General features: G+C 40.4%; 1 protein-coding gene across 1 annotated transcript in view; it reads left to right on the top strand.

Moving 5' to 3' along the window:
* Positions 1–24,574, top strand: part of LOC134611598 (PML-RARA-regulated adapter molecule 1-like) — a 97,696-nt gene that overhangs the window by 4,524 nt on the left and 68,598 nt on the right. Inside the window, exon 2 of the mRNA XM_063455643.1 lies at positions 16,907–17,474. Coding sequence (XP_063311713.1) covers positions 16,907–17,474 — 568 coding nt within the window. The remainder of the gene's footprint in view (positions 1–16,906; positions 17,475–24,574) is intronic.

Here is a 24,574-nt window from a genome sequence, read left to right as displayed (position 1 = left end):
ATCTATATATATATATATATATATATATATATATACATATTATATATAGATATAATATATAAACATATATATATAATAATTTTTTTAAATTTAATAACTTGGATTTTTTTATTTTACAACTTTTTAAAAAAAAAATTCACCAGCAGGGGGACTGCCTATCAGTTCAGACAGTCCCCATGCAGGCAACACTATGGACGCCTGTTGCGGCCATGTGACCGCTCTTTCAGAGAGATCACATGGCCCTTGGGGTCCTATTTTGCAGAGGGGAGACTGTCTAGGCTGTCAGTGGAGAAGAAAACTGATCGCCGGCAGGGGAACGGCGGCAATCGGGTAAGTGAATGGGAATGGAGAGAGAGGGAGGGAGGGAAGGGGGGGGGTTAATATTTGTTTTTTAAAATTAATTTATTTACATTTTTTTATTTTATTTTATTCTTCACTGGGTGCCTCGACCCAGTGAAGAATAATGATGTAATGAGAAAAATGACTGGGGTATAGCAATACAAGGGTATTCTTTATATAGAAAAGACAAGGAAGGCAAGAAAGGGGGAGGGTGGCCCTGTATGTGAAGGATAGCATACAATCTAGCCTAATAAAAGTTAGTGAGGGGAACATAGAGTCCGTTTGGGTTACGCTAGAATTTGGTAATCACACAGTAACTCGTTTAGGTGTGATTTATAGGCCCCCAGGACAAATAGTAGAGTTAGATAATCTACTAGTTGAGGAAATAGCTAAAATGTCAATGAAGGGGGAAGTTATCATCATCGGTGACTTTAATCTTCCTGATGTGAACTGGAAAACCAAAATAGCTGCTTGTGCCAGGAGCACACATATTCTAAACTCCCTAATGGGATTGTCTCTAAAACAAGTAATTGAGGAGCCAACATGTAAAGAGGCCATGCTAGATTTAGTGCTAACAAATGGGAATTTGGTATCAGATATTACTGTAGGTGAAAGTTTAGGATCCAGTGATCATCAGTCAAAAGTGGTTTAATATAAGAACAGTGACTGAGTCACACCACAGAAAAACAAAAGTTTTAGACTTTTGAAAAAGAGATTTTTCTAAAATTAGAATATGTGTAAAGGAGTCATTATCAGACTGGAGCAATTTAAATTAAGTCCAAGAAAAATGGGATTATTTACAAGTTTCACTGCTGAAGGCAACAGAATATTGCATTAGGCTTGTCAGTAAAAGCAAAAAAGTTAAGAAACCATTGTGGTACTGCACAGATGTGGCCAAAATAGTAAAAAAAAAAAAACAGTTAGCATTTAGTAATTATAAATAACCCAGAGTGAGGAAGATAGACAGATCTATAAGATTAGGCAGAAAGAGGCTAAGAAAGTTATAAGAGCTTTCAAATCACACACAAAAGAGAAAATAGCACAGTCAGTAAAAAAGGGGACAAAAATGCAAAATTAGAAAAAAAAAGTAAAACAAGGATTAATTAGATTAAAAACAAAAGAAGGAAGGTATGTAGATAAAGGTCTAGCTGACTGCCTCAATTCATATTTTTGTTCATTATTTACAGATGAAAATAAAGGAAAAGAGCCTCAGTTAGGAAAAAGGACAAATTAGTCATTTGTTACATGTGAGTTTACAGAGGAAGAGGTTCTATTTCAACTGTCAAAAGTAAAGACAAATAAGTCAATGGGACCTGATGGAATACACCCACAGTTATTAAAAGAGCTTAGTGGTGTACTAGCAAAACCATTAACAGATTTATTTAACCAATCAGTGATAACAGGAGTAGTCCCAGAAGATTGGAAGTTAGCGAATGTTGTGCCCATTCATAAGAAAGGTAATAGGGAGTAGTCGGGTAACTATTGGCCAGTAAGCCTTACTTCAGTAGTGGGGAAAGTAATGGAAACCATGTTAAAGGATAGTATTGTTGAACATCTAAAATCACATGGATTTCAAGATCAGAGACAACATGGGTTTACTTCAGGGAGATCATGCTAAACTAATCTTTTTGATTTTTTTGATTGGGTAACTAAAATAATAGATTAGGGTGGTGCAGTAGACATTGCTTACCTAGATTTCAGTAAGGCTTTTGACACTGTTGCACAGAGAAGGCTTATCAATAAACTGCAATCTTTAAGTTTGGATTCCAATATTGCTGAATGGGTAAGGCAGTGGCTGAGTGACAGGCAACAGAGGGTTGTAGTCAATGGAGTATATTCGAAGCATGATCTTGTCACCAGTGGGGTACCTCAGGGATCTGTACTTGGACCCATTATCTTTAATATTTTTATTAATGATATTGCAGAAGGTCTTGATGGTAAGGTATGTTTTTTTTGCTGATGATACCAAGATATGTAAATAGGTAAACTAGAGAAATGAGTTGCATCTTGCTCGTAAGGGCAGAGTACAGAATAGTTGATTGAGTCCTAACCTCAACATCTGAGGAAAAGGCTCTCAATCATATAGCTGGTGGGACTGGGGTAAGGAGTGAGCATGACAGCTTGAGTAACACCCACACATCCTGCTGCATGGCAATCACAATAGCTCTTTAGAAATAACACACAGGGAGATTGTCTCAATTCAGTGGTATTGGGAAACCTTTGATGAAAATGGCTTAAAAACTGAAGCAACTGGACCCATTGCCTCTTCGCACCAATAACCTGTAGTTTAGAAATGGAAATTAGATCATTTCCTGTGAATGTGAATGTGATTTTAAAAATACATTTACAGAAACATTGTTACATTCTTATCCATAATAGAAAGTTTATTTTAACTTTTTAAACCAAGTATATATTACTGTAAGATAAAAATAATCATAATAATCTTAGAAAAAATCTTACCAAAAATAATACTTTTCATTCTCAGGAGTTTTCACTTAAGATCTGAAGCTAGAGACGCGTTAATCATTACAAATATGTCAAGTATGTTTAAAGCAAATAGTGACTGCTATTATTTTAAACTCTTCATTGCCAAGTACTTTTCATTTAAAATAAAATATTTGACACAAGTAATGTGTAGCTAGCGCGTCCATATGGAGTAAAATATTTGTTTTGTGGATAAATTGCTAATGTGTAAATTTACTACATTTTAATTATTCACTGGTTTATTTATCTTTTACAGAAATAATAGGGAAAATAAAAAGTTTTATCTTCCAATATTTCAAAAGGTCATGGTCTGTGATCTATATAATAGTAGAAATACCATTGTCACACCAGACGAGACAAAAAGAGATGAATAAAATGGTCATGTCATGCTTTAGGCATTTGCCTAGAGCCTGGTGGCATTTCCTGAAGTCAAACTTGCTTAAAAAAATGACACTAGATATAAACTGGTGAAAAAAATGTTTTATATAAAAACACGAGGATTGTCTCCTTTTTAAAAAATAACAGTTACGATTACTTGGGATGGATGTCATTATTTTTTAATTCTTTATTTTGGTACAATCACAAATCACGTGAAATAACATGCATAACCAGTCACGGGTAAAGGTAAATCACCTCCAACAATAGGAATAGAGAAAAAATAAAGAAGAGAGACGGGAGAGACTAGAAGAGAATGGGGAGAAAAAAGGGCGGGGGGGAGGAGTCCGTGAGGTATATGCAGGGCTGGCCCGTCTATTAATGGGACCAGGGTTCCAGGCGGCACTATCACGTTTTGCCGCACCCATCCACTTCATACAACACACAATCACACACTCTGCATCCACTGATACACACATACAATACACACACACACACACATAAGGCTTTCACTGCACAAATTGCATACAATACACACACTGAATCCACTTCACAAACACACACTTTGCATCCACTATACAGTCACTGCATTCACCACACACACTGCATAACATAATGAATGTGGGCGTGGTTTGATGGCCGTAGTTTAGGATTTGGTGAGGGGGGGCAGCATTTCACCCTTGGGTCCAGGCAGCACAATGTCTTGGGCCGGCCCTAGGGATATGCAATCGGATCTGCTCTATTGCATGCAAACATACAGTCTGTTAGATCTCACCCAGGACAATTCCATGTGCCTCATAATATAGTAATGCCAGAGGATGTCCATGCCCTCCAACCCTTCTAATAATATTATAAAACTAAAAGGTACTTAATCCACCTGACCCCTATGATAAAAACAGGATGTGGAAAGGCTTCTCCACTGTTATAGCTCCACACCAAGTAACTAACCACACCCAAGTCATAATAATAACCTTCCTATGACCTCTCTCTCAGGTAACTAGTTAGGAGGGTGGTATATGCTAAAATAATGTAAGTCAAAGACTTCTTACTTACCTGTCAAAGTCAACCTTGAAGATATTTATTCTTGAGTCTTATTTCTTCTGTCTTCTTTATTCGGTCATAAAAAAAAGTCTCCCGCAGGGTGGCGGAGCCTGACCACGGAGGTGAACGGACGCAAAAGCCTGTAGCTCCGTGCTCACAGCAGCCAAAACGCCTAAAACTTGAAACCCTTACCTCCAAAAACTGACCATAAGAACTCCCCGGGTAGACCTGGACAACATGGGATGCAAATCTAAGCGTCCAACGACTGACAAACCCACACCCGGACTCACTATTGGGGACATGTGGAGGCAGGCGCATGGCGCCGGCGGGCCCAAAATGGCCACGCTTTCCAGTGGCTGCTCAAACTTCTCGGATGGGCTGTCTGACGACGCTGATGAAGATTACCTACCTATGCCTGCACCGGCTCCCTCACAAGCACCGAAACACACCAAAGCAGGGTCTGACTCCTCACCTGTGACCACAGAGGTCCTCAAGACACTGCTGGCAGACCTACAAAGAAACATCTTGGCGGACATAGCGGCGGTACGCACCGACCTGCAGGGGCTGACGGGCCGCATAGGGGCCCTTGAGGGAACTTCCCAAACCAGCGCCCAACAAATGGCCGAACTCCACCTAACCGTACAAGACCTGCAGCAGCAGACCCTGTTACAAGAATGCCGCCTTGCGGCCCTAGAGGACTCACGGAGACAAAACAACCTCAAACTCAGAGGGGTCTCCGACGACATCTCTGTGCAAGAAATGCCACACTTCTTAAGGCGCATGCTGGCAGCCCTGCTGCCACAGAGGCAGGGGAAAGCCATCATACTGGACAGATTCTTCCGACTCCCTAAATCCAACAAAGCGCCAGCCACAGCCCCCAGGGATTTAATAATTACCTTTCAAACCGGGAATGACAAAACAGCGGTCCTCACAGCACTGCGGGACAAGTCCCCCCTCCGCTTTGAAAATATGGCGATATCATTTTACGCCGACCTGTCGAGTGGCACACTAGCATGGAGGCGATCGCTCCGACCGCTCACCTCCCTACTCCAACAACGGGGGACTCAATACCGCTGGCAACAATCCCACAAGCTAATGGTCACGCAAGGAAGCGAAACGTACTACATCCAAGACCTCCAGAGCTCAGCGACGCTACTGCGGGAGATGGGCCTGTCCATGGACTCGCTGACACAACAGGGAGTGCGCAACACCCCCCCCTCGACCCACACCTGGGATCCGGCAAGAACCACCATTTTTATCCCCCAAGGAAGAACAACCGACTCATATGCAGCTGTCACCACGTGAAGAGCGACACAAACGGCCCACAGGCCGAGACTGTATGTTTAATGTTTGAGGGACACTATCCATGGTTTTAATGATCCCTGTTATTGACGGATATGATGACCTCAGTCTACTGTTACAAAGGTTGTACCCCGTTCTTTCCCCCTACGATACCCTACCTAGCAAGCGAACACACCACAGACACGTCAGTCGACACATGGCAAAACATACCACCAGACATAGTAACACTTACACACACACGCAGGAGGACCGACATACACTACACTCATTCCACTGTCACCTTACCGCCCCTGCAATCACTCACACACCATATACTCAGTAACAACACTTTCCACATCCACATTTTATATGCACTGCTAAGTTGTTCGATGATCCACGGAAGGCGACCTTATTCTGCAGCATTAAAAGGGGCAAATGCAGCAACCACGCACCTCACTCCAGTGCTCCGGTAGTTTGTGGCAACGACCTCCGAGAGGGATACTTAACTTGATTATATCGCAGCTGCAGCAAGGCTATGGCCTCCCTCAGAGGGGCATAGGATGAGGATGGACAGAACCTCCAGATGCTGGTCGTACCCCAGTCCAGACACTTTCATATTCGTAGTTATTAAGTTTTTTACCTGAATGACTGTTTTTTTTTTTTCGCAATATCGGTTCTAGTCTTTTACCCAAGCTGTCTGGGGTCCCTGCTCGCCTATAGTTAGGGCTTCACGAGTGCACTCGCACTCTTAGAGAAAACTTATAATGGTAATTTTGCACTATCGTTAACTATGTCAGCATCCAGTGCAAACACTACTGTTTTATTTAGTTAAAACTAGCATGTTTATTTACGCTGCCACTGAAAGGCATAGGCTGACAATGTTCAAATTGCACCTGGATAGCCGGGACCCCCCTAAGGGGATTAACCTATTGTCTCACCTTACCGTAATCAGACTGTAATGGTTACTCACTTGAGTATAATGAATACCATAGCTAGACTGCGTACCCACACTACGTTCCTGTTACATAGGATTTCACAGTTGATCCTGTACAACTAAGCGACCTGATCCCCTAAGCTGAGCGCACTCATACATGTTTGAATGTCTACTCATACGTATACAAGACTAACCATAGGCTTGATGTCTCCTAACGTGACCTACCACATTAGACGTAACCTTCTAGCTTGTATTCAGCTTGCAATATAACTACTAAAAAACTGTGCCTAGTTCACGAATGCCATGCAAATGTTTAACTATGTTTATATTCAATTGCCTGTAACTGCCGTGGTGGCACTGCAAGCATACTTGTTACTTCTTGCACAGCAAAAAATAAAGAATTAAAAAAAATAAATAAAAATCTCCCGCAAATCCTGCCTGGTAATGTTCAAAATGGAGATGGGGCATTTGTCTATATTACATATGCATCTTTGTATATGTGACAAAGCTCAGGGAATTGTATGTAATGGAATCTATTTCCCCCAAAAATTCTGGAATGTTTCTGGGTATTTTAAAAAAGTTTATTATGAGCCAGTAATTCACTCTACCCTTTAAGTGTGGCAGACAGTGATGTCCACAGACACAATTTAAATCAAAAGAATTACAATAATTAGAGGAGTGGCAATTGCCCCTTATTGCCCTACGCAGCAGACACACATAGTAACAGAGATTATGATGGGAAGAATCAGTGTAAGGATTCCCATCAGTCTATACCTGCAGCCCAAACTCACAGATGTGAAATTATTTGGTTAGTGTTTGTCAAAGGACTACTATTCTCTATTTGTTTCCTTTCAAAACTTGATGAAAGGTTTATTATAGTAAACAAACCGTTTTCAGTGCTGGGTTAGAGTCATGTTAAAGGTAAGCTGTCTATAAATTGTAGATGAATTATTGCTAAGTTCATTTAGTGTTTTAGGTAAATTATGCTATTTCTCTTTGAGTTAGCAGTAGGTAAGTAGGCCAACCATCCAAATTATGTAACCTCTGCTTAATATACTTATAATATACTTAGTAAGCAACGTGGAGCAAGGTTTTGTTTTGATGTCTTCATATTTATTGCTGCCCATTATTTAAAAAAATAAACAAGCCAAGGAATCTGAATCGGCATGTGACGTACATTTCTGATGTGTGTTTTATGTGGATCCCAGGACAAGTTGCCAATGCAAAGAGTATTTTGTTAAAAAAAACAACAGGTAAAAAAAAAAATGACCACAATGACCAGATGAGTTTCATCCTTGACAGACAGTTATTCGAAAACACCAAAAGGGTGCTGAACTTGGGGTGGAGGTAAGGCCTCCTTGTTTCTTTTGCTAGATACAGAGAAGGCATTTGACTGAGTGGAGTGGCCATTTATGTTTAGCCTCTTAATGCACTGGGGATTATCTCCTACCTTTACTGGAGCTGTACAAGCCCTATATAGTGTAACGGCTTACCTTGGTTGGGAGTCTCTAGCGCAGATATATGCTCACCCTTGCAATTAAACACAGGCCACGGTGGTCAGGGAAGAACTCACCTGGCCTGTGAGTCTGTGCACAGGGGCTGTGCAGGATGATGCTCCAAGTCGCAGTACAGATACGGACATAAACAGGAGAATCGTCATGGGTAAGCCAAAGGTCAGTGGGTCCAGAAATCAGCATAAGCGAGTAGAGAGCCGAGGTCAGAGGATGCCAGAAGTCAGGATACACGAAATAACAAGCCAAGGTCAGGAATCAACAGAAGAACACTGGAACACGAAACAGAAATACAGGAATCAGAGTCAATGAACTGACCCTGCCCTCAGGGAGAGGCAGTGTCTTATACCTGTCTAATCAGTGATCAGCCATAGGTGAACCATGAGTGACAGGAGTAGTCTCAGGTAAATTCCAACCCCCAGTGCTGGATACAAGGCAAGATCCAAACTTCAGGCTATTACTTGAGCTGTATGGTGGCTCAGAGGAGAAACAGCAGGCCCAGAACCGCAAAGTACACAGCTTCAAATCCCTTATTGGGCACTTCTGGGGCGACCTCGTCTGGCAGTCTGGATGTCACGGTGAGAACCGTGACATATAGATCTCAGAGCCCAGCTCCTAGTACCTGGTGTGATGAGACAGGGTTGCCCCCTCTCTCCCAAGCTATTTGTGCTTTTCCTAGAACGGTTGTTTCATCTCATCTGCACTAGCCCTGCAATACAAGAAATTGAGGTAACTGGTGACAGCCATAAACTTGTATCATATGCTAATGATGTGATTTTGACTGTACCCCATCCGCTAACCTCCCTACCTATCTGTTCACGTTACCTGAAGAATACGGAGTGATAGCTGGGTTTATAACTAAATATAAAAAACCTAGTTGCCCACAGACTCAGGGCTGGTGCTGTCTTGCTGTCTTGCTATGTATTGAAGATGGTATCATTTTGATATCTAGGTGTACAGGTCACTTCATCTCATGATACTCTGTTTAGAGCCAACAACTCCTCTATGTTTAATACCTAAGAGGAACATCAAAAATTAGGCGGGGAAACCTCAAATCTCATGGATTTGGAGACTGCATTGTGTAAAAATTAACATTTGGCAAGGATCCTGTTCTATTGCAGGCACCTATTCTCCTGCTGTCTAGAAGAGACCTCTACAGAGAGCTATCGACTCTTATATGGCAAAATAAGAGACATTGTTTAGCCAAAAATATGCTATATAGACATAAAACAGATGGAGGATGGGGCATTCCCAATTTCTTGATTTATTATTACGCGGCCCAGTTGACCCAAAGAGATATGTGGCATGCGCCACAGAAGGAGAGGAGGTTGGTTTACCTGGAGTGCAGCCTAATGAGATCAGAAATGCCTCCCTTTTAGATGTGGGTAGAGAAGGCTCATAGAATCCTTCCACGACCACTGTGCCCTTCTGTGGCCATCTCGTTGCACCTATGGGATAAACGTAGAACATGGTTTGCTTTGGCCTTTTACACCTGTTAGATTGATTATTGCCACCAGGACTGATGTCTTGGGACTCTGGGGGACTGGAGAAGGTGGGGATCTAACTAAACTTGCATTTGTGGATGAAGGGAAGAATACCCATATTGCAAGAATTAAAGTCTGAGTTGCCTCTTACTACTATCTACTATCTACAAGTTCGTAACTTTGACCAATCTGAAGGGATTGAGAAAGTAGCAGAAAATTAACTCACGTTCTTTGAGGGGCTGTGCTTACTAGAATAACATTAGGGCCTATTTACAATTCTATATAACCATATCTGTTCCTACTCCAAATAATTGGGGTGTCTAAGATATCTTATCCCGTCGGAGGTGGATCTGGAGGAGGAATTGGAGGGCACTGCATGGGAAGATATGTGGGAGGCAGTTGCTAAGGTTTCAGTATGCATAGTGTCTCAAGAACAACTGTATAAAATCTTATTTTGCTTGTACACAACCCCAACAGACCATTCAAACAAAATCCACGGTTAATGTTGCTCTTGCGCTCGGTGGAGGGAATTTTTGTCTCACTTGCAAAGATATATATAAAATATATAATTGGATAACGTTGGCAGTTCAAAGATTATTAGCAGCTAAATGTATGGGTAATTGGAGGGAGATTGGATTTAAAGTCAAAGTCAAAGAAAACAATGTTATGGATCAGATAATGGCCATAGTTCAGAATACTCTCCCTTTCTTCCATAAGACCTGGGACACGTGATTGAAATATGAACCAAATTAACCAACGTGCACTTTAATTTTTTAAAGGCTTAACCTTAGCATCCATAGTAGGTAACAATTTCTACTTTCTTTTTTCCCCTACTTTTTTCAGGTTATGTTGAATTCTGAATAATGTCACAATATAAGGGGGAGGAGTAAGCTACATGTATGACTTGACTCAATGTCTACTGCTGCTCTCTGCACCAGTACCTTTGATGATCTGAAATCTTTTTTCATATTTATGTTTTTAATAAATAGTAGAGAACCAAAGTTGTCACTTGAAAAGAAAGTGACCACAAGGTTACATTTCCAATCCACTCCACTAAGATTCTAAAGGAGAAAATAATAATAAATAACAAAATAACTTTATTAGCAACTCTAAAAAGTACTAAGACAAATTAAACTGTGTAACCGGATAGGAGGGGGAACAGCCCTGAGTGAGATCCTCAATAATAGATAGTCAATAATAAAGCATACCACACTAGTTCCAAACGGGTATGGATTGGCAGAACGAGAACTAACTGAAGAGGTAGCAATCTCCCCCTTTATGTGTTTAAGCCTTCATGGAAGTATATACAGCACTGGTTACGACAGAGCCTAGTGTGATCTTCCAGAAGCAAAAACTAAAACGTAAAAGGAATAGTGAGAGATATGCTAATTGGTGAAAATGGTGACTGCTCCCCTTCTTTTCTTTTATGTTTTTAAACTAACACAAATTGTGTTCTGTAACAAAATGCTTTTGGAAAGGATGCAACATAGGTATGTTGGTATCCATTTCATAAGCATTTCGTTACAGAATGCAACATATAAAATGGGACTCCTGGGTTCTATGGACAGAGGGTTGCAGGAAATGGGTTAGTTATCTTGCTCAGAGCCTTGGAACATGCATAGAAGTGCTTGAACATACCACTGTTTTGCAGTAATATCTTCCTTTTATACCTTTTTGTTTGGGTTGTTACCCCTTCCTTTTTGTAATTGAAAATATGCTTCCACATTAAAGGAACATGTAACGTTAGGAATACAAAAGTGTATTACTAACGCTATTGTGTCCCTATGGCCCCCCTCTCCCAATGGGTCACACTCTGCCTCCTTCAATGTCACCCAACAGGGGAGGCTAATGCTCATGCGCATTGGGGAACCGAGAGTGCATTAGGCCCTCCTCATAGGAAAGTATTGCTTTCCTGTGAAGATTTAACTGATGCTGGAAGACCTCATGCAGTGAGGATGTCCAACGTCAGTTAGGTGACCAAAAGTCACCTAGCAAGCAGGAAGTGCCTATAGTGGCTGTTTGATTGACAGCTACTAGAGGCAGTCTTAACCCTGCAAAGTAATTATTGCAGTTTCTGAGAACATTCAAAGGTTAAGGGGACAGGGGCATGGCACTCAGACTATTTTAACGAGCTGACGTGGTATGGGTGCCTATTGTGTCCCTTTAATTGTACATTGTCTATGAGCCTGTATTTATTGTTTAGTGTTCAATAAAATGATTTATTTTTTTGAAGTAGCTAAATATCCTAAAAAGGCAGCCATGTCACTTTAAAATAGAGTCTAAAACACAAACACACAGAAAGAAGGAAAAAAAAAACAAGAGAACTTGGCTAATCTATATACTCTGTATCTTTTATAAAAACATGTTCTGAGCAATCTGTAGTGATTATGTTACTTGGAGTGTTCCTTTAAGGTGAAGGTAATTCAATGTGTAATTCTGTAAGGTTATAGAACACTTGTGATTATCAAGGACATTTTGTAGTGTCACAATCACACCTTTGCCAGGTAAAGTTACACTAATCTTGCTTTTCACAATCAATTTAAAAATTATACTTCTGAAGCTATAGAAATAGGATTGATGGGATCAGAGCTTAAATGAATATGTGCATATAATACAGCAATCATTAATAATAAGAGGGGCTAAATGCTTACCTTGGAATTCTAAAGCATTACTCTCCGCAGAAACTCTCAGATGAACAACTATAAGCAGAAAAAGTAAACGCATTATGAAAAAAAATACAAATACAACTCCCCTGTTGTTGGTTTTTATTTTTAGAATGCAGATGTCCATCTGTCTTGTTCTCTCTATCACTCAAAAACATAATTGTATTTCTCCTCATCTAAAACAAGGATGCAGCTCCTCTCAACCTGAGCTGCCTCCTCCTCCGTTTGCTTCTTTCCATTTTCATAATTTCGTAATAAAAAAAGTTAATTTGATAATCTAGTGGTCATATATTAATTTGTTGTAAATTTTACATTAATCAACCACTTCCTCACTTGAGTTGAGATGTGACTATGTAAAGGTTTTACATCAGCTACATCTGCACCTGTGTTAGTAGATAACTCCCAAGATAATTAGCCAGATCAATGATAGAAAAGCATCTTGGTTGTTGAAGATCTCAAGAGATGCAATTATAGCTGTGAATTCACCTGGAAACATACATAATGTAAATCCACTTTCTAACAGTGGAGTTCCCCTTTCCTCTGGCTTCAGACATCTATTTAGGTTTCTAAAGCTTGCCTTGCCAACTCTCAGTTTATCACTGCTGCTTGAGAAAATGCTTCTCCACTTGTAAGCTGAAGAGGTAACTATGACTGAGTTGCACCTCAAAAACTTTACTTTAGTGTTAAACTGTTTAAAAACAGTTTAGAATGTATAGGGAAGAAGGTGCAAGGGTAGAAGGTCCATCACCATGAAACATATTTCACTCCTCTCTGGCCCAAGGTATATACAGTGAGGGGAAAAGTATTTGATCCCCTGCTGATGTTGAACGTTTGCCCACTGACAAAGAAATGACCAGTCTATAATTTTAATGGTAGCAGTATTTAAACAGGAGACAGAATAAAATAAAATAAAAAAATCCAGAAAAACGAATGTCAAAAAGCTATAAATTGATTTGCATGTTAATGAGTGAAATAAGTATTTGACCCCTTCGACTTAGTACTTGGTGGCAAAACCCTTGTTGGCAATCACAGAGATCAGATGTTTATTGTTGTTGGCATCCAGGTTTGCACACATCTCAGGAGGGATTTTGTCCCACTCCTCTTTGCAGATCCTCTCCAAGTCATTAAGGTTTCAAAACTGATGTTTGGCAACTCGAACCTTCAGCTCCCTCAACAGATTTTCTATGGGATTAAGGTCTAGAAACTGGCTAGGCCAATCCAGGACCTTAATGTGCTTCTTCTTGAGCCACTCCTTTGTTGTCTTGGCTGTGTGTGTTTGGGTCATTGTCATGCTGGAATACCCATCCACGACCCATATTTAATACCCTAGCTGAGGCAAGGAGGTCCTCACCCAAGATTTGACGACACATGGCCTGTCTATCGTCCCTTTGATGCGGTGCAGTTGTCCTGTCCCCTTAGCAGAAAAACACCCCCAAAGCATAATTTTTCCACCTCCATGTTTAATGGTGGGGATGGTGTTCTTGGGGTCATAGGCATACCTATGCATACCTCCTCCTCCAAACACAGCGAGTTGAGTTGATGCCAAAGAGCTCGATTTTGGTCTCATCTGACCACAACACTTTCATCCAGTTTTCCTCTGAATCATTCAGATGTTCATTGGCAATCTTCAGACGGGCCTGTACATGTCCTTTCTTAAGCAGGTGCGCTGCAGGATATCAGTCCTTCACGGTGTAGTGTGTTACCAATCATTTACTTGGTGACTATGGTCTCAGCTGCCTTGAGATCATTAACAAGATCCTCCCGTGTAGTTCTGGGCTGATTCCTCACTGTTCTCATGATCATTGAAACTCCACGAGGTGATACCTTGCATGGAGCACCAGAGTGAGGGAAACTGACAGTTATTTTGTGTTTCTTCCCTTTGCGAATAATCGCAACAACTGTTGCCACCTTCTCACCAAGCTGCTTGGCGATGGTCTTGTAGCCCATTCCAGCCTTGTGTAGGTCTACAATCTTGTCCCTGACATCCTTGGACAGCTCTTTGGTGTTGGCCATGGTGGAGAGTTTGTAATCTGATTGATTGCTTCTGTGGACAGGTGTCTTTTATACAGGTAATGGGCTCTTTAATGAGCTCCTAGCCTCAGCTCGTTACCTGTATAAAAGACATCTGGGAGCCAGAAATCTTGCTGATTGATAGGGAACACTTATTTCACACATTGACATGCAAATCAGTTTGCAGCTTTTTTTACATGCTTTTTTTCTGGATTTTTTTCTGGACTGGGAACCGGACTTTGAGTAGGTTTATAGCAGTCGTGGCATGGTTTTTATAAGCTAATTTAGCTGTTCCACTTATCCTGTGTGATTTTCAATAAAAATTGTGGATCATTCTACAGACATGCCGAAAAAAAACATCTTAAAGATGATGGAACACATAATTTTGGTGAAGCTACCCACAAAGGCAGGGTTTTGGTTTTGGTAGTACACTTTCTTATGCTCAAAGCTCTAATTCACTTTGACGGTTTTCGTGCGATCTTTGTTTTTAAACATCTACAGATATTTACTTTTAACCAGATGTTTCAAATGGTTTTCTCCACTTCATCTACATACTTTTCAATTTTGAAGGATGTGTAATGGAACAGAGGGAGGGAAGGGAGGGCATATCTTGTGAAGAAGTAAGGCAGATCTAATGGAGAGAAAAGGTGAATATGCACAGCCTGCCTGATCTGGAAGGTAAAGGATTAGAGGATTTCCCAGGGAGCAAGTGGTCTGTACCTTTCCAATCTGGTCAGCCCAATCTCACATGCAGATAGCCTGATGTATTCTAGCTAGGCAAATGTAAGGGAGGTATATATGCTGGTCAGCCACAACATTAAAACCACAACAGTTTTTTTTTTCTTCTTCTTCTTCTTCTTTTCTCAAAAAGAAAAAAACAAACTGACAGGTGAAGTAAATAACGTTGAATATATAATTACAATAGCACCTGTCAATGGGAGGGATATATTAGGCAGCAAGTGAGCAGTCAGTTCTTCAATTTCATATGTTGGAAGCAGGAAAAATGGGCAAGCGAGAAAGAGTGACTTTGACAAGGGCCAAATAATGATGGTTAGACGTTACTCTTGTGCTCCTGGTATGCAGGGGTTAGTCGCTACCAAAAGTGGGGCAAGGAAGGACAACCGGTGAACCAGCATCATGGTATTGGAGTCCGGAGTGTTCCTTTAACCATCTCACCCTTTATGTCAGCAAGTCCTTTCTTTTTTGTTTAATGGGAGTCTGATTGTTTTATTTATTAATTTTTTTTTTTTTTTTTTTTTTTTACTATTTGTCTGCTGGTTGTTTGTAATAGCATTTAGCTATTACAAAAGTAAATTATTTTGCTTGTAGGTAGCAACCTTTAACCTCTCCTGCTTTTCACCAGACCAGGTAATAAAATCCACATTTAATACAAGTCTGTTGTTTTTAATAAACATTATCTCAAGCAATTGGGTAGTGTGATTAACAGAGGAAAAATAAATGTCATGTATTAATCAACGCATGCAATAAACTATTATTACAATAGCAACAGAACAGTAAAACAGTCACAATGTTATCTTTTCATCTCTTTTATCACACCTTGCAACATAAAGAATGGAACCCTAGATTACTTATTCTTATTCTGACTGAAATATTTAAATAAATAAAGGGAACTAGGAAGACAAGTGGCAGATCATATTCAATGTAAACACATGTAATAATGTGAATTTTTGAATGATCACTAAACATATATTCTAAATGAGGTTGTGCTGTGATATGAAAATATAATTTTGCCTCTTTATGAATCAATGGTAAGACTCTAGTTTGAATATGCAATGTATTTTTGGGTTCCATTTTTAAAGAATTATATTACGGAAAAATGCAGAGGTGTTCCGCTGTATTTATTTTATTTGTATTCTTAAAGGACCACTATAGGCAACCAGACCACTTCAGCTTACTGAAGTGGTCTGGGTGCCTGATCGAGCTAGGGTTAACCCTTTTTTTTTATAAACATAGCAGTTTCAGAGAAACTGCTATGTTTACACTGAGGGTTAATCCAGCCTCTAGAGCCTCTAGTAGCTGTCTCATTGACAGCCGCTAGAGGCGCTTGCATGCTTCTCACTGTGAAAATCATAGTGAGAAGACGCCAGCATCCATAGGAAAGCATTGTAAATGCTTTCCTATGAACTGGCTGAATGCGTGCGCGGCTCCTGCCGCGCATGCGCATTCAGGCGATGACGTCGCTAGGAAGGAGGAGAGGAGGAGGAAAGCTCCCCGCCCGGCGCTGGAAAAAGGTAAGATTTTAACCCCTTCCTCTCTCCAGAGCCCGGCGGGAGGGGGACCCTGAGGATGATGGCACCCTCAGGGCACTATAGTACCAGGAAAACGAGTATGTTTTCCTGGCACTATAGTGGTCCTTTAATGCAGTGTTTCCCAACCCAGTCCTCAAGGCACACCTACCAGTCCAGGATTTAGGGATTACATAGCAGTGGCTAAGGTGTTTTTAGAAAAAAAAAGAAAAAACACCTTAGACACAACTGGGTCACCCCTAAATCCTGGACTGGTAGGTGTGCCTTGAGGACTGGGTTGGGAAACACTGCTTTAATGTATGATAGTGATGTAACATGGTAAGCAATCATAAGTTTTGTTTGCATAGGTCTGTGACTCCTTGAGTTCTAATATGCTAATACCACCCATGACACAAACCTCCGATTTCAATATGAGTCATAGAATAATATAGTTAATTAAAATATCACTTTTATATTGTATTTGTCTCATTAACGTACATTAAGCTCAATATTCATTAATACATTTTAATATTCACAGGCAGAAACTGAAGGATTTAAAAACATACGTTCAAGATTTGAAGCAGTAACTGAAAACCAAAAATTAACAAAACCATTACCTGGACTGAAGCCTGCTGTACCAGTCAAACCAAATATTCAGCCTTCAGGTGACCGATACTTTAAAAGACCAATCCCTAAAGCCTTATCTTCTTCAAATTTGCCAGTGTTACCATACCGAGAACATTTGAAAAATGCAGGGAGCCAAAGAGCTATATCACGAACTACCTCCACAATACGTCACAGAACACCGGGGGAAAATCTTCAGGAAAATGTTGTAAACAAACCTTCTTTACCCATTAAACCGTTGGTTAAAAAACCTTCTACCGATGTTTTGAAGACAAACTTCCAACTTCCAACTCAACTTCCAAAAAATCATAACCAACCCGAACTTGATAAATGCAAAATTGTACCAAAGCTAAAACTTTTGCCAAGTAAAGCTGTACTTGGGACAAGACCAGAAAAACCTGCACGTCCTCCTTATGTGGATCTGGAAATATTCAATGACTCTAGCGATTCAGACACATATGTGGTGATGAAGAGTAACCCAGGTATTTATTACTTACTTTACCTTTGTTTAGCATTATTTGTACAAATGTGTACTCCCCGTAACTCTATGTTTATCTGCCCCTATGTTTTTCCACTTGTGACCGCTACTGGGTCTCTCAGCTGCCTTTCCTATATTTCCCATATAGCTGTGTTGCTTAGCTCACCTTTACAGCCACATTCCTACCCAATTAAATGTCTATTTTCAACTCTCCATAGTACCTAATTTTCCCTAATTGTCAAGTTTCTTTCTTTTAAGTTACTCAACCTCGCCAAAATGCTCTTTTTCCAAAACTGCTGTAAAGGCACATTAACATTAACACATTGACACTAAATTACCGTAACTATTCTAACTGCACAATAATTATGTAAAAAAACAGATACATTTGTAACTTGTGATACCCTTTGTACTGGACTAACAGAATTTTTTAATGACAAGCTTTCAGGAGAACCTTCCCTTTCTCAAGTCTGAAGCACTTCTGAGCAAGGCGACACATAGAATTCAAAGTTGAGTTGTGATACAGGGGTTAAAGCGTCATGAGTGCAGATAAGACAGGTTTGATAGAAAATAAACACCATGACTTGTGAAGATCACAGAGTAAGGGGGGAGAGAAAATAAAAAAAATAAAAAAACAACAACCAAGCAAGCAAAGTATATAATTACTTATATAAAAATGCATTAATTCCCATCCAAGAGTTACAGGATATGCATGAAGGCCTATATCCAGCATTCACACACACACTCACGCACATGTACAAGTATACACAAGTACATACAAAATATATGCAAGTAAATACAACAATAAACATATAAATACAACAAAATGCCCAAATATATGTACATGCACACCTACACATACATCCACACACAAGCACCAATACATGTACCTACACATATACAAATTTGCCTACACATACATAGACCGATATATATATATATATATATATTCGTACACATACACCCATTCACATATACATACATGTATGCACGTATATACGTAGTTACATAGCTGAAAAGAGACTTGCATCCATCAAGTTCAGCCTTCCTCACATGTGTTTTTGCTGTTGATCCTAAAGAAGGCAAAAAACCTTGTCCGAAGCGCTTTATAGATACACACACACACACACAAATATATATATGTATACACATAAACACATGAACACATGCATATACATACACACAAACACATGTACATGCATGCACATGAACTCATACACAAATATAAATGGACAGTCACATATATAAGCATACATGCATAAGAGTATGGGAAAGCATAGGTCTATACATAGTACTTTGTATATTGATAGAATAAACATATAATTGGAAGGCATTTTAATGTTGATACATATGACAGAACAGTAAGATAATGCTGGGGAGGTGTTAATATAAAGTGTTGATAGTGGGATAGTAAACCCAGATCAATATTTAGTGCTCTATTCTTGCTGTTAAATAATTGGATCATTCTGGCTTCAAAAATGTTTATTTCTTGGGTATTTTTAAAAACCCCTCTCAGTACTTTGATTTTAGGTCCTACATTGAGTGGACAGGCTGGGTAAAGTGGTGTCCCACAGGAGTGCAGTTGGATTCTTCTTTGTGGTGTTTAATGGAGTGTCTGTGCATATTCATTCTGCCATTTAATTAATGGATGGTTTCCCCAATGTAGCATCCTAGGTGGCATTTGGTGCATTGAATCATGTATACCACATTGCTGGATATGCAGGAGTATGATCCTTTAATGCTGTAAGTTTTATTGTTGTGTGTGACTGCGAGGTTTTTTGCATTGACTGGTCCCGTTTTCTTTATTCTTCCCATCAGTGGGTAGCTTCCTGTTGATTAATTTTTGTTGGAGGTTTGGTGGTTGTCTGAATGCCAAAATGGGTGTTTTCAGAGAAAATGTTTTTCAGAGTCTCATCTTCTGTTAACCCTGGTTGTAGGTCTTTAATAATTTTCCGTATTTCCTCAAGAGCTGGGTTGTAGGTGACCACAAGTGTTACTCGCGTAGATATTTTTTTCTCTCTGTACTGTAGCAGGCGCGTGCATGGAGTTTTTACAGCTGATTTGATTTGTTTGGTAGAAGTCTTTGGTTTGTAGCCTTTCTGTCTCACAGATTGGGAGAGTACATTTAGATGGGAATTACGGTCATTAGGATCAGAGCATATGCGATGGTGCCTAGTGGCTTGGCTGTCGATTATGCCCCGTGTAGTATGGGAGGGGTGGAAGCTGGAGCTGTGAAGGTAACTGCACCTGCCTGTGGGTCTTCTGTAAACCGAGGTGTGGATTGTGCCATTGATGCATGTCACAGTGGTGTCCAGAAAATTCACAGATCTAGTGGAAAATGCCATTTTTAGTTTGATTGATGGATGAAATGAGTTAAAAGAGTCATGGAATTGTATCAGTTTTTCTTCGCTTCTAGTCCAAATTATGAAGATATCATCGATATAGCGATAATATTTGTATGGTTTGGTGTGCTGTATTTCTAGGAATCTCTGTTCAAGATCTGCCATAAACAGATTAGCATATTGGGTTGCCATCTTAGTGCCCATTGTAGTGCCCATGGTTTCTAAGTAAGCCTCATTGTTAAATCTGAAATAATTATGTGTGAGGATGAATAGGGCCAGTTCTGCAATAATTCGGGGCTGTATTTTTTGTTATCGGCATAAGAGAGGAAATGGAACCAAGCATTAATGCCATCTATATGTGGAATGTTGCTGTACAGAGATTCCACATCCATGGTTACAAGGATGGTGTTAGTAGGGAGATTGGTGATTTGGCTGAGTTTGTTAAGGAAGTCATTTGTGTCTTTTATGAAGCTGTTGGTGTTGGTGACTAGAGGTTTTTTCTACCAGGACTGAGATCTGTTCTGTGAGAGTTCCCATTCCTGTAATTATGGGTCTTCCAGCATTACCTGCTTTGTGGATTTTAGGAAGCATATATAGTGCCCATGCAGGGACTAGTTGATATGAGTGATTACACTTCTAGATGAAAATTCTCGTGGAAGGTTGTAATGTATATTCATTGGTGGGGTCTTCATTTAGTTTTCTATAGTATTTGTCATCTGACAATTGCCTGTCCCCCTCTTTTATGTAGTCCTGGGTGTTCATTATCACTTGTCATTAAAAAATTATGTTAGTCCAATAAAAAAGGTATTACAACATACCAATTTGATCTGTTTTTTACATCTACATCACTGGACTAATACGACTACAATCTCTACTTGAGCACGATAATTAGAAATCCGTAAATAGTTACAGTTTTGTACACATAATATTTCAAACCCCCTTTACTATGTACATGATTGTGTGTACCTACACATCATACATAAATGTGGTACAGTTAGAAACATGTACTTGTGAAAACAAAACACAGAAAACAAAAAATCTAATTCTCTGTGTATTAATTTGAAACATTGATTATAACTTATGTGGCATTTTACTCCTATCATATTGATATTGATCACAATGGCACTACTCACCTTTATCCATTCAATACATGTAAACCAAACCACAGCGTGCTACCTTTTATTATCAAAAATAAGTAAAAGGGTACGTGAAATCGTAGTAAACCTAGATGGGTACAATAGTCAAATCCAACATTTGGTTATGCCATCTCTCTCTCTCACCCTCATTCATTCTTTTGCCAGGAGGCATACAGAGAGTCATTATTAAATTATAATATCTGTTTCTTTTTTTTGTACCGTATATACTCGAGTATAAGCCGACCCGAATATAAGCCGAGGCCCCTAATTTTACCCCAAAAAACTGGGAAAACTTATTGACTCGAGTATAAGACTAGGGTGAGAAATGCAGCAGCTACTGGTAAATTTCTAAATAAAATTAGATCCTAAAAAAAATATATTAATTGAATATTTATTTACAGTGTGTGTATAATGAATGCAGTGTGTGTGTGTGTATGAGTGCAGTGTGTGTGTATGAGTGCAGTGTGTGTGTATGAGTGCAGTGTGTGTATGAGTGCAGTGTGTGTGTATGAGTGCAGTGTGTGTGTATGAGTGCAGTGTGTGTGTATGAGTGCAGTGTGTGTATGAGTGCAGTGTGTGTATGAGTGCAGTGTGTGTATGAGTGCAGTGTGCTTATGAGTGCAGTGTGCTTATGAGTGCAGTGTGTGTGTATGAATGCAGTGTGTGTGTGTGTGTGTGTTGCAGAGCCTTGGTGGGGGTTGGGCAATGTTTTTTTAATTTTTTTTATTATTTAAAATTTTTTTATTATTATTTATTATTATTTTTTATTTAATTTTATTATTATTATTTTATTATTCTTATTTATTATTTTTTTATTTAATTTAATTATTATTATTTTAGTATTATTATTTATTATTTAATTATTATTATTAATTTTTTTTTTTTCGTCCCCCCTCCCTGCTTGATACATAGCAGGGAGGGGGGCTCCTTCCCTGGTGGTCCAGCATTGGCAGTTCAGTGGGGGGAGAGGGGGGCTGGCAGAGCTGTAACTTACCTTTCCTGCAGCTCCTGTCAGCTCTCTCCTCCTCCGCGCCGTCCGTGCAGCTCCCTCTGTCAGCTCCCAGTGTAAGTCTCGCGAGAGCCGCGGCTCTCGCGAGACTTACACTGGGAGCTGACCGAGGTGCTGACGGACGGCGCGGAGGAGGAGAGAGCTGACAGGAGCTGCAGGAAAGGTAAGTACAGCTCTGCCAGCCCCCCTCTCCCCCGGTCTGTATTATGGCAATGCAAATTGCCATAATACAGACTCTGACTCGAGTATAAGCCGAGTTGGGTTTTTTTAGCACAAAAAATGTGCTAAAAAACTTGGCTTATACTCGAGTATATACGGTAATTCACAGTTTATTGATAGATATGTCGTATGTCATGAATAACCCCAGCATGAAAAGGCTAGCGTGACGGAAAATTTCCATTATGTGTTCTTAAAGGACCACTATAGTGCCATACTCGTTTTCCTGGCACTATAGTGCCCTGAGGGTGCCCCCACCCTCAGGGTCACCCTCCCGACGGGCTCTTGGGGGAGGAAGGGGTTAAACTTACCTCTTTCTCCAGTGCCGGGCGGGAGACTCTCCTCCTCCTCTCCGCCTCCTCTCCTCCTCCTCGGCTCCTCCTCCTCTCTGAAACTGCTATGTTTATAAAAAAAAAGGGTTAATCCTAGCTGGACCAGGCACCCAGACCACTTAATTAAGCTGAAGGGGTCTGGGTGCCTATAGTGGTCCTTTAAGTAGATGACAGTAATATAGATAGCAGGGGGATAACAGAAATGTCATGTACATATAAAATATTACAACAATACGATATATTATGGTTTAAAGAGAGAACTATAGTATTGGAAAATAGTAGTAGTACGAGAAAGCCCCTATTCTCTACGTCACTAAGTTATATGACGTATCCATTAACACTCCACTGAATCATGGCTTGGGTTTAAAAAAGATGGCTTAAAAATAAGGCACGTAGATATACTTCCAGTAGGGAGACCTTAGGCGTTGCCATATTAAAGTGATTATAAAATATTGTGCTTTGTATTTGTGTTTTCATGAAAGCAAGATAGTTATAAGGAGGATTGACCAGTTTAGAAAAAAAAAATCCCAGTTAGGCATCGATTACAATCCAGTCGATAACATTTATCTAAGGTTTATTGACTCCCAGCAAGCCTTTTATCTGTTCAAAACTATATCATTCCGGCGGTTGAAAGCTTATTGGGAGCCAATAAGTCCGCTGCGAAAGATATCAAGAATCAGTATTCTACTTAGCATAGTAATGATAAAATTTGGCAATTCAATGCCATTTATCAAAGACATAATCCTTAATAAATGGCCTTCAAAATATTGACAGCAAAAAGCCCACTGGCGCCAATAGCAGCCCGCAGGAAAATAGTTTTAAAAAACCTGTGGAGTTCAATATAACCCTTCACATTAGTACAAGGGAGGTTGAACATGTTTCCCATGCCTCCACTTACCATGCCATGAGTGGGGGCATGTCCACTAAACTACGAGCATCTAGTGCAGGGGTAGGCAACCTACGGCACTAGTGCCATGCACGGCACTCGAGGTGTCTTTGCACGGCACTCAAGGCTGCTAGAGTCAAACAGGCTATGGCCTGTCAGGAGTCCCAGTAAAACTTTAGATATCGGCTAATCCGAAAAGGTGATGAAGGACAATCCTCAATTTATGCATTGCAGCACGTAGAGGTAGTGATCTCAGATCACTTCCTCCCAGCACTTGTGAATAGGAAGCCACACTGTAGTAGAGCAGCTCGCAGTTGCTGTTGCAGCTCCTGTCCTTGACATGTACCTGGCCGGACTAGTCCCCACTGGAACCCAGGGAAGTCACCCACACTGCTAGATATACACAGAAATGCAGAATAACCCTCCCCTCATACAAATAATACGGACAGCCCACACACAAACATACACACAATCCGCACAAACGAAACACCACTAACAATCCACATACATGCACACAAACCCACATGCAATACCCCAAACAGCCCCCACACACTACCAAACACACACTGTGACATATCCATCCACACACACACAATTCCACAAGCAGCACCCATACACAGCTTACATTCATATGTATCATACACAATACCATAAACTACTCATGAACATAAACAATATAATAGCTCATATACGCAGGGCCTTCTTTAACGCGGGGCAAACTGGGCAGCTGCACCGTGAGCCCTGCTGGCCTCAACTATTTCTAACCCTCTGGCTGGTAATCTGCACACTAAGGAGGCCCACCGGGTGGCCCATGCACAAAGGACCACCCGCTGGGCTTCTGTCAGCAGGGACCCGGTCACACGCTGAGGTTCTTTAACAGCGCGAGCGGTCCCCTTGCTTTTCGGCAGCAGGCTGGGAGGAAGTGACTGCCACGCATCACTTCCTCCCACAAAGAGAGGAGCGCGCAGGAAAGAAGAGTAGGCAGATTGGAGGGGGGCTGGCCAAGAGCTCTAGACCCCAACTCCCAACTCCCAACGCCTTCAGCCACCAGCAGGAAAGGTAGGAAACTGGAGGGTGAGTTTTAAAGTGTATGTCTGTGTCAGTATGTCAGTGTGTGTGTGTGTGTCAGTATGTTTGTGTGTGTGTCATATCTGTGTGTGTCAGTATGTTTGTGTGTCAGTATGTC

Source organism: Pelobates fuscus, chromosome 5 (genome assembly GCF_036172605.1).
Source record: "Pelobates fuscus isolate aPelFus1 chromosome 5, aPelFus1.pri, whole genome shotgun sequence".
NCBI lineage: Eukaryota > Metazoa > Chordata > Amphibia > Anura > Pelobatidae > Pelobates > Pelobates fuscus.
This window is presented reverse-complemented; position numbering and strand designations above follow the sequence as displayed.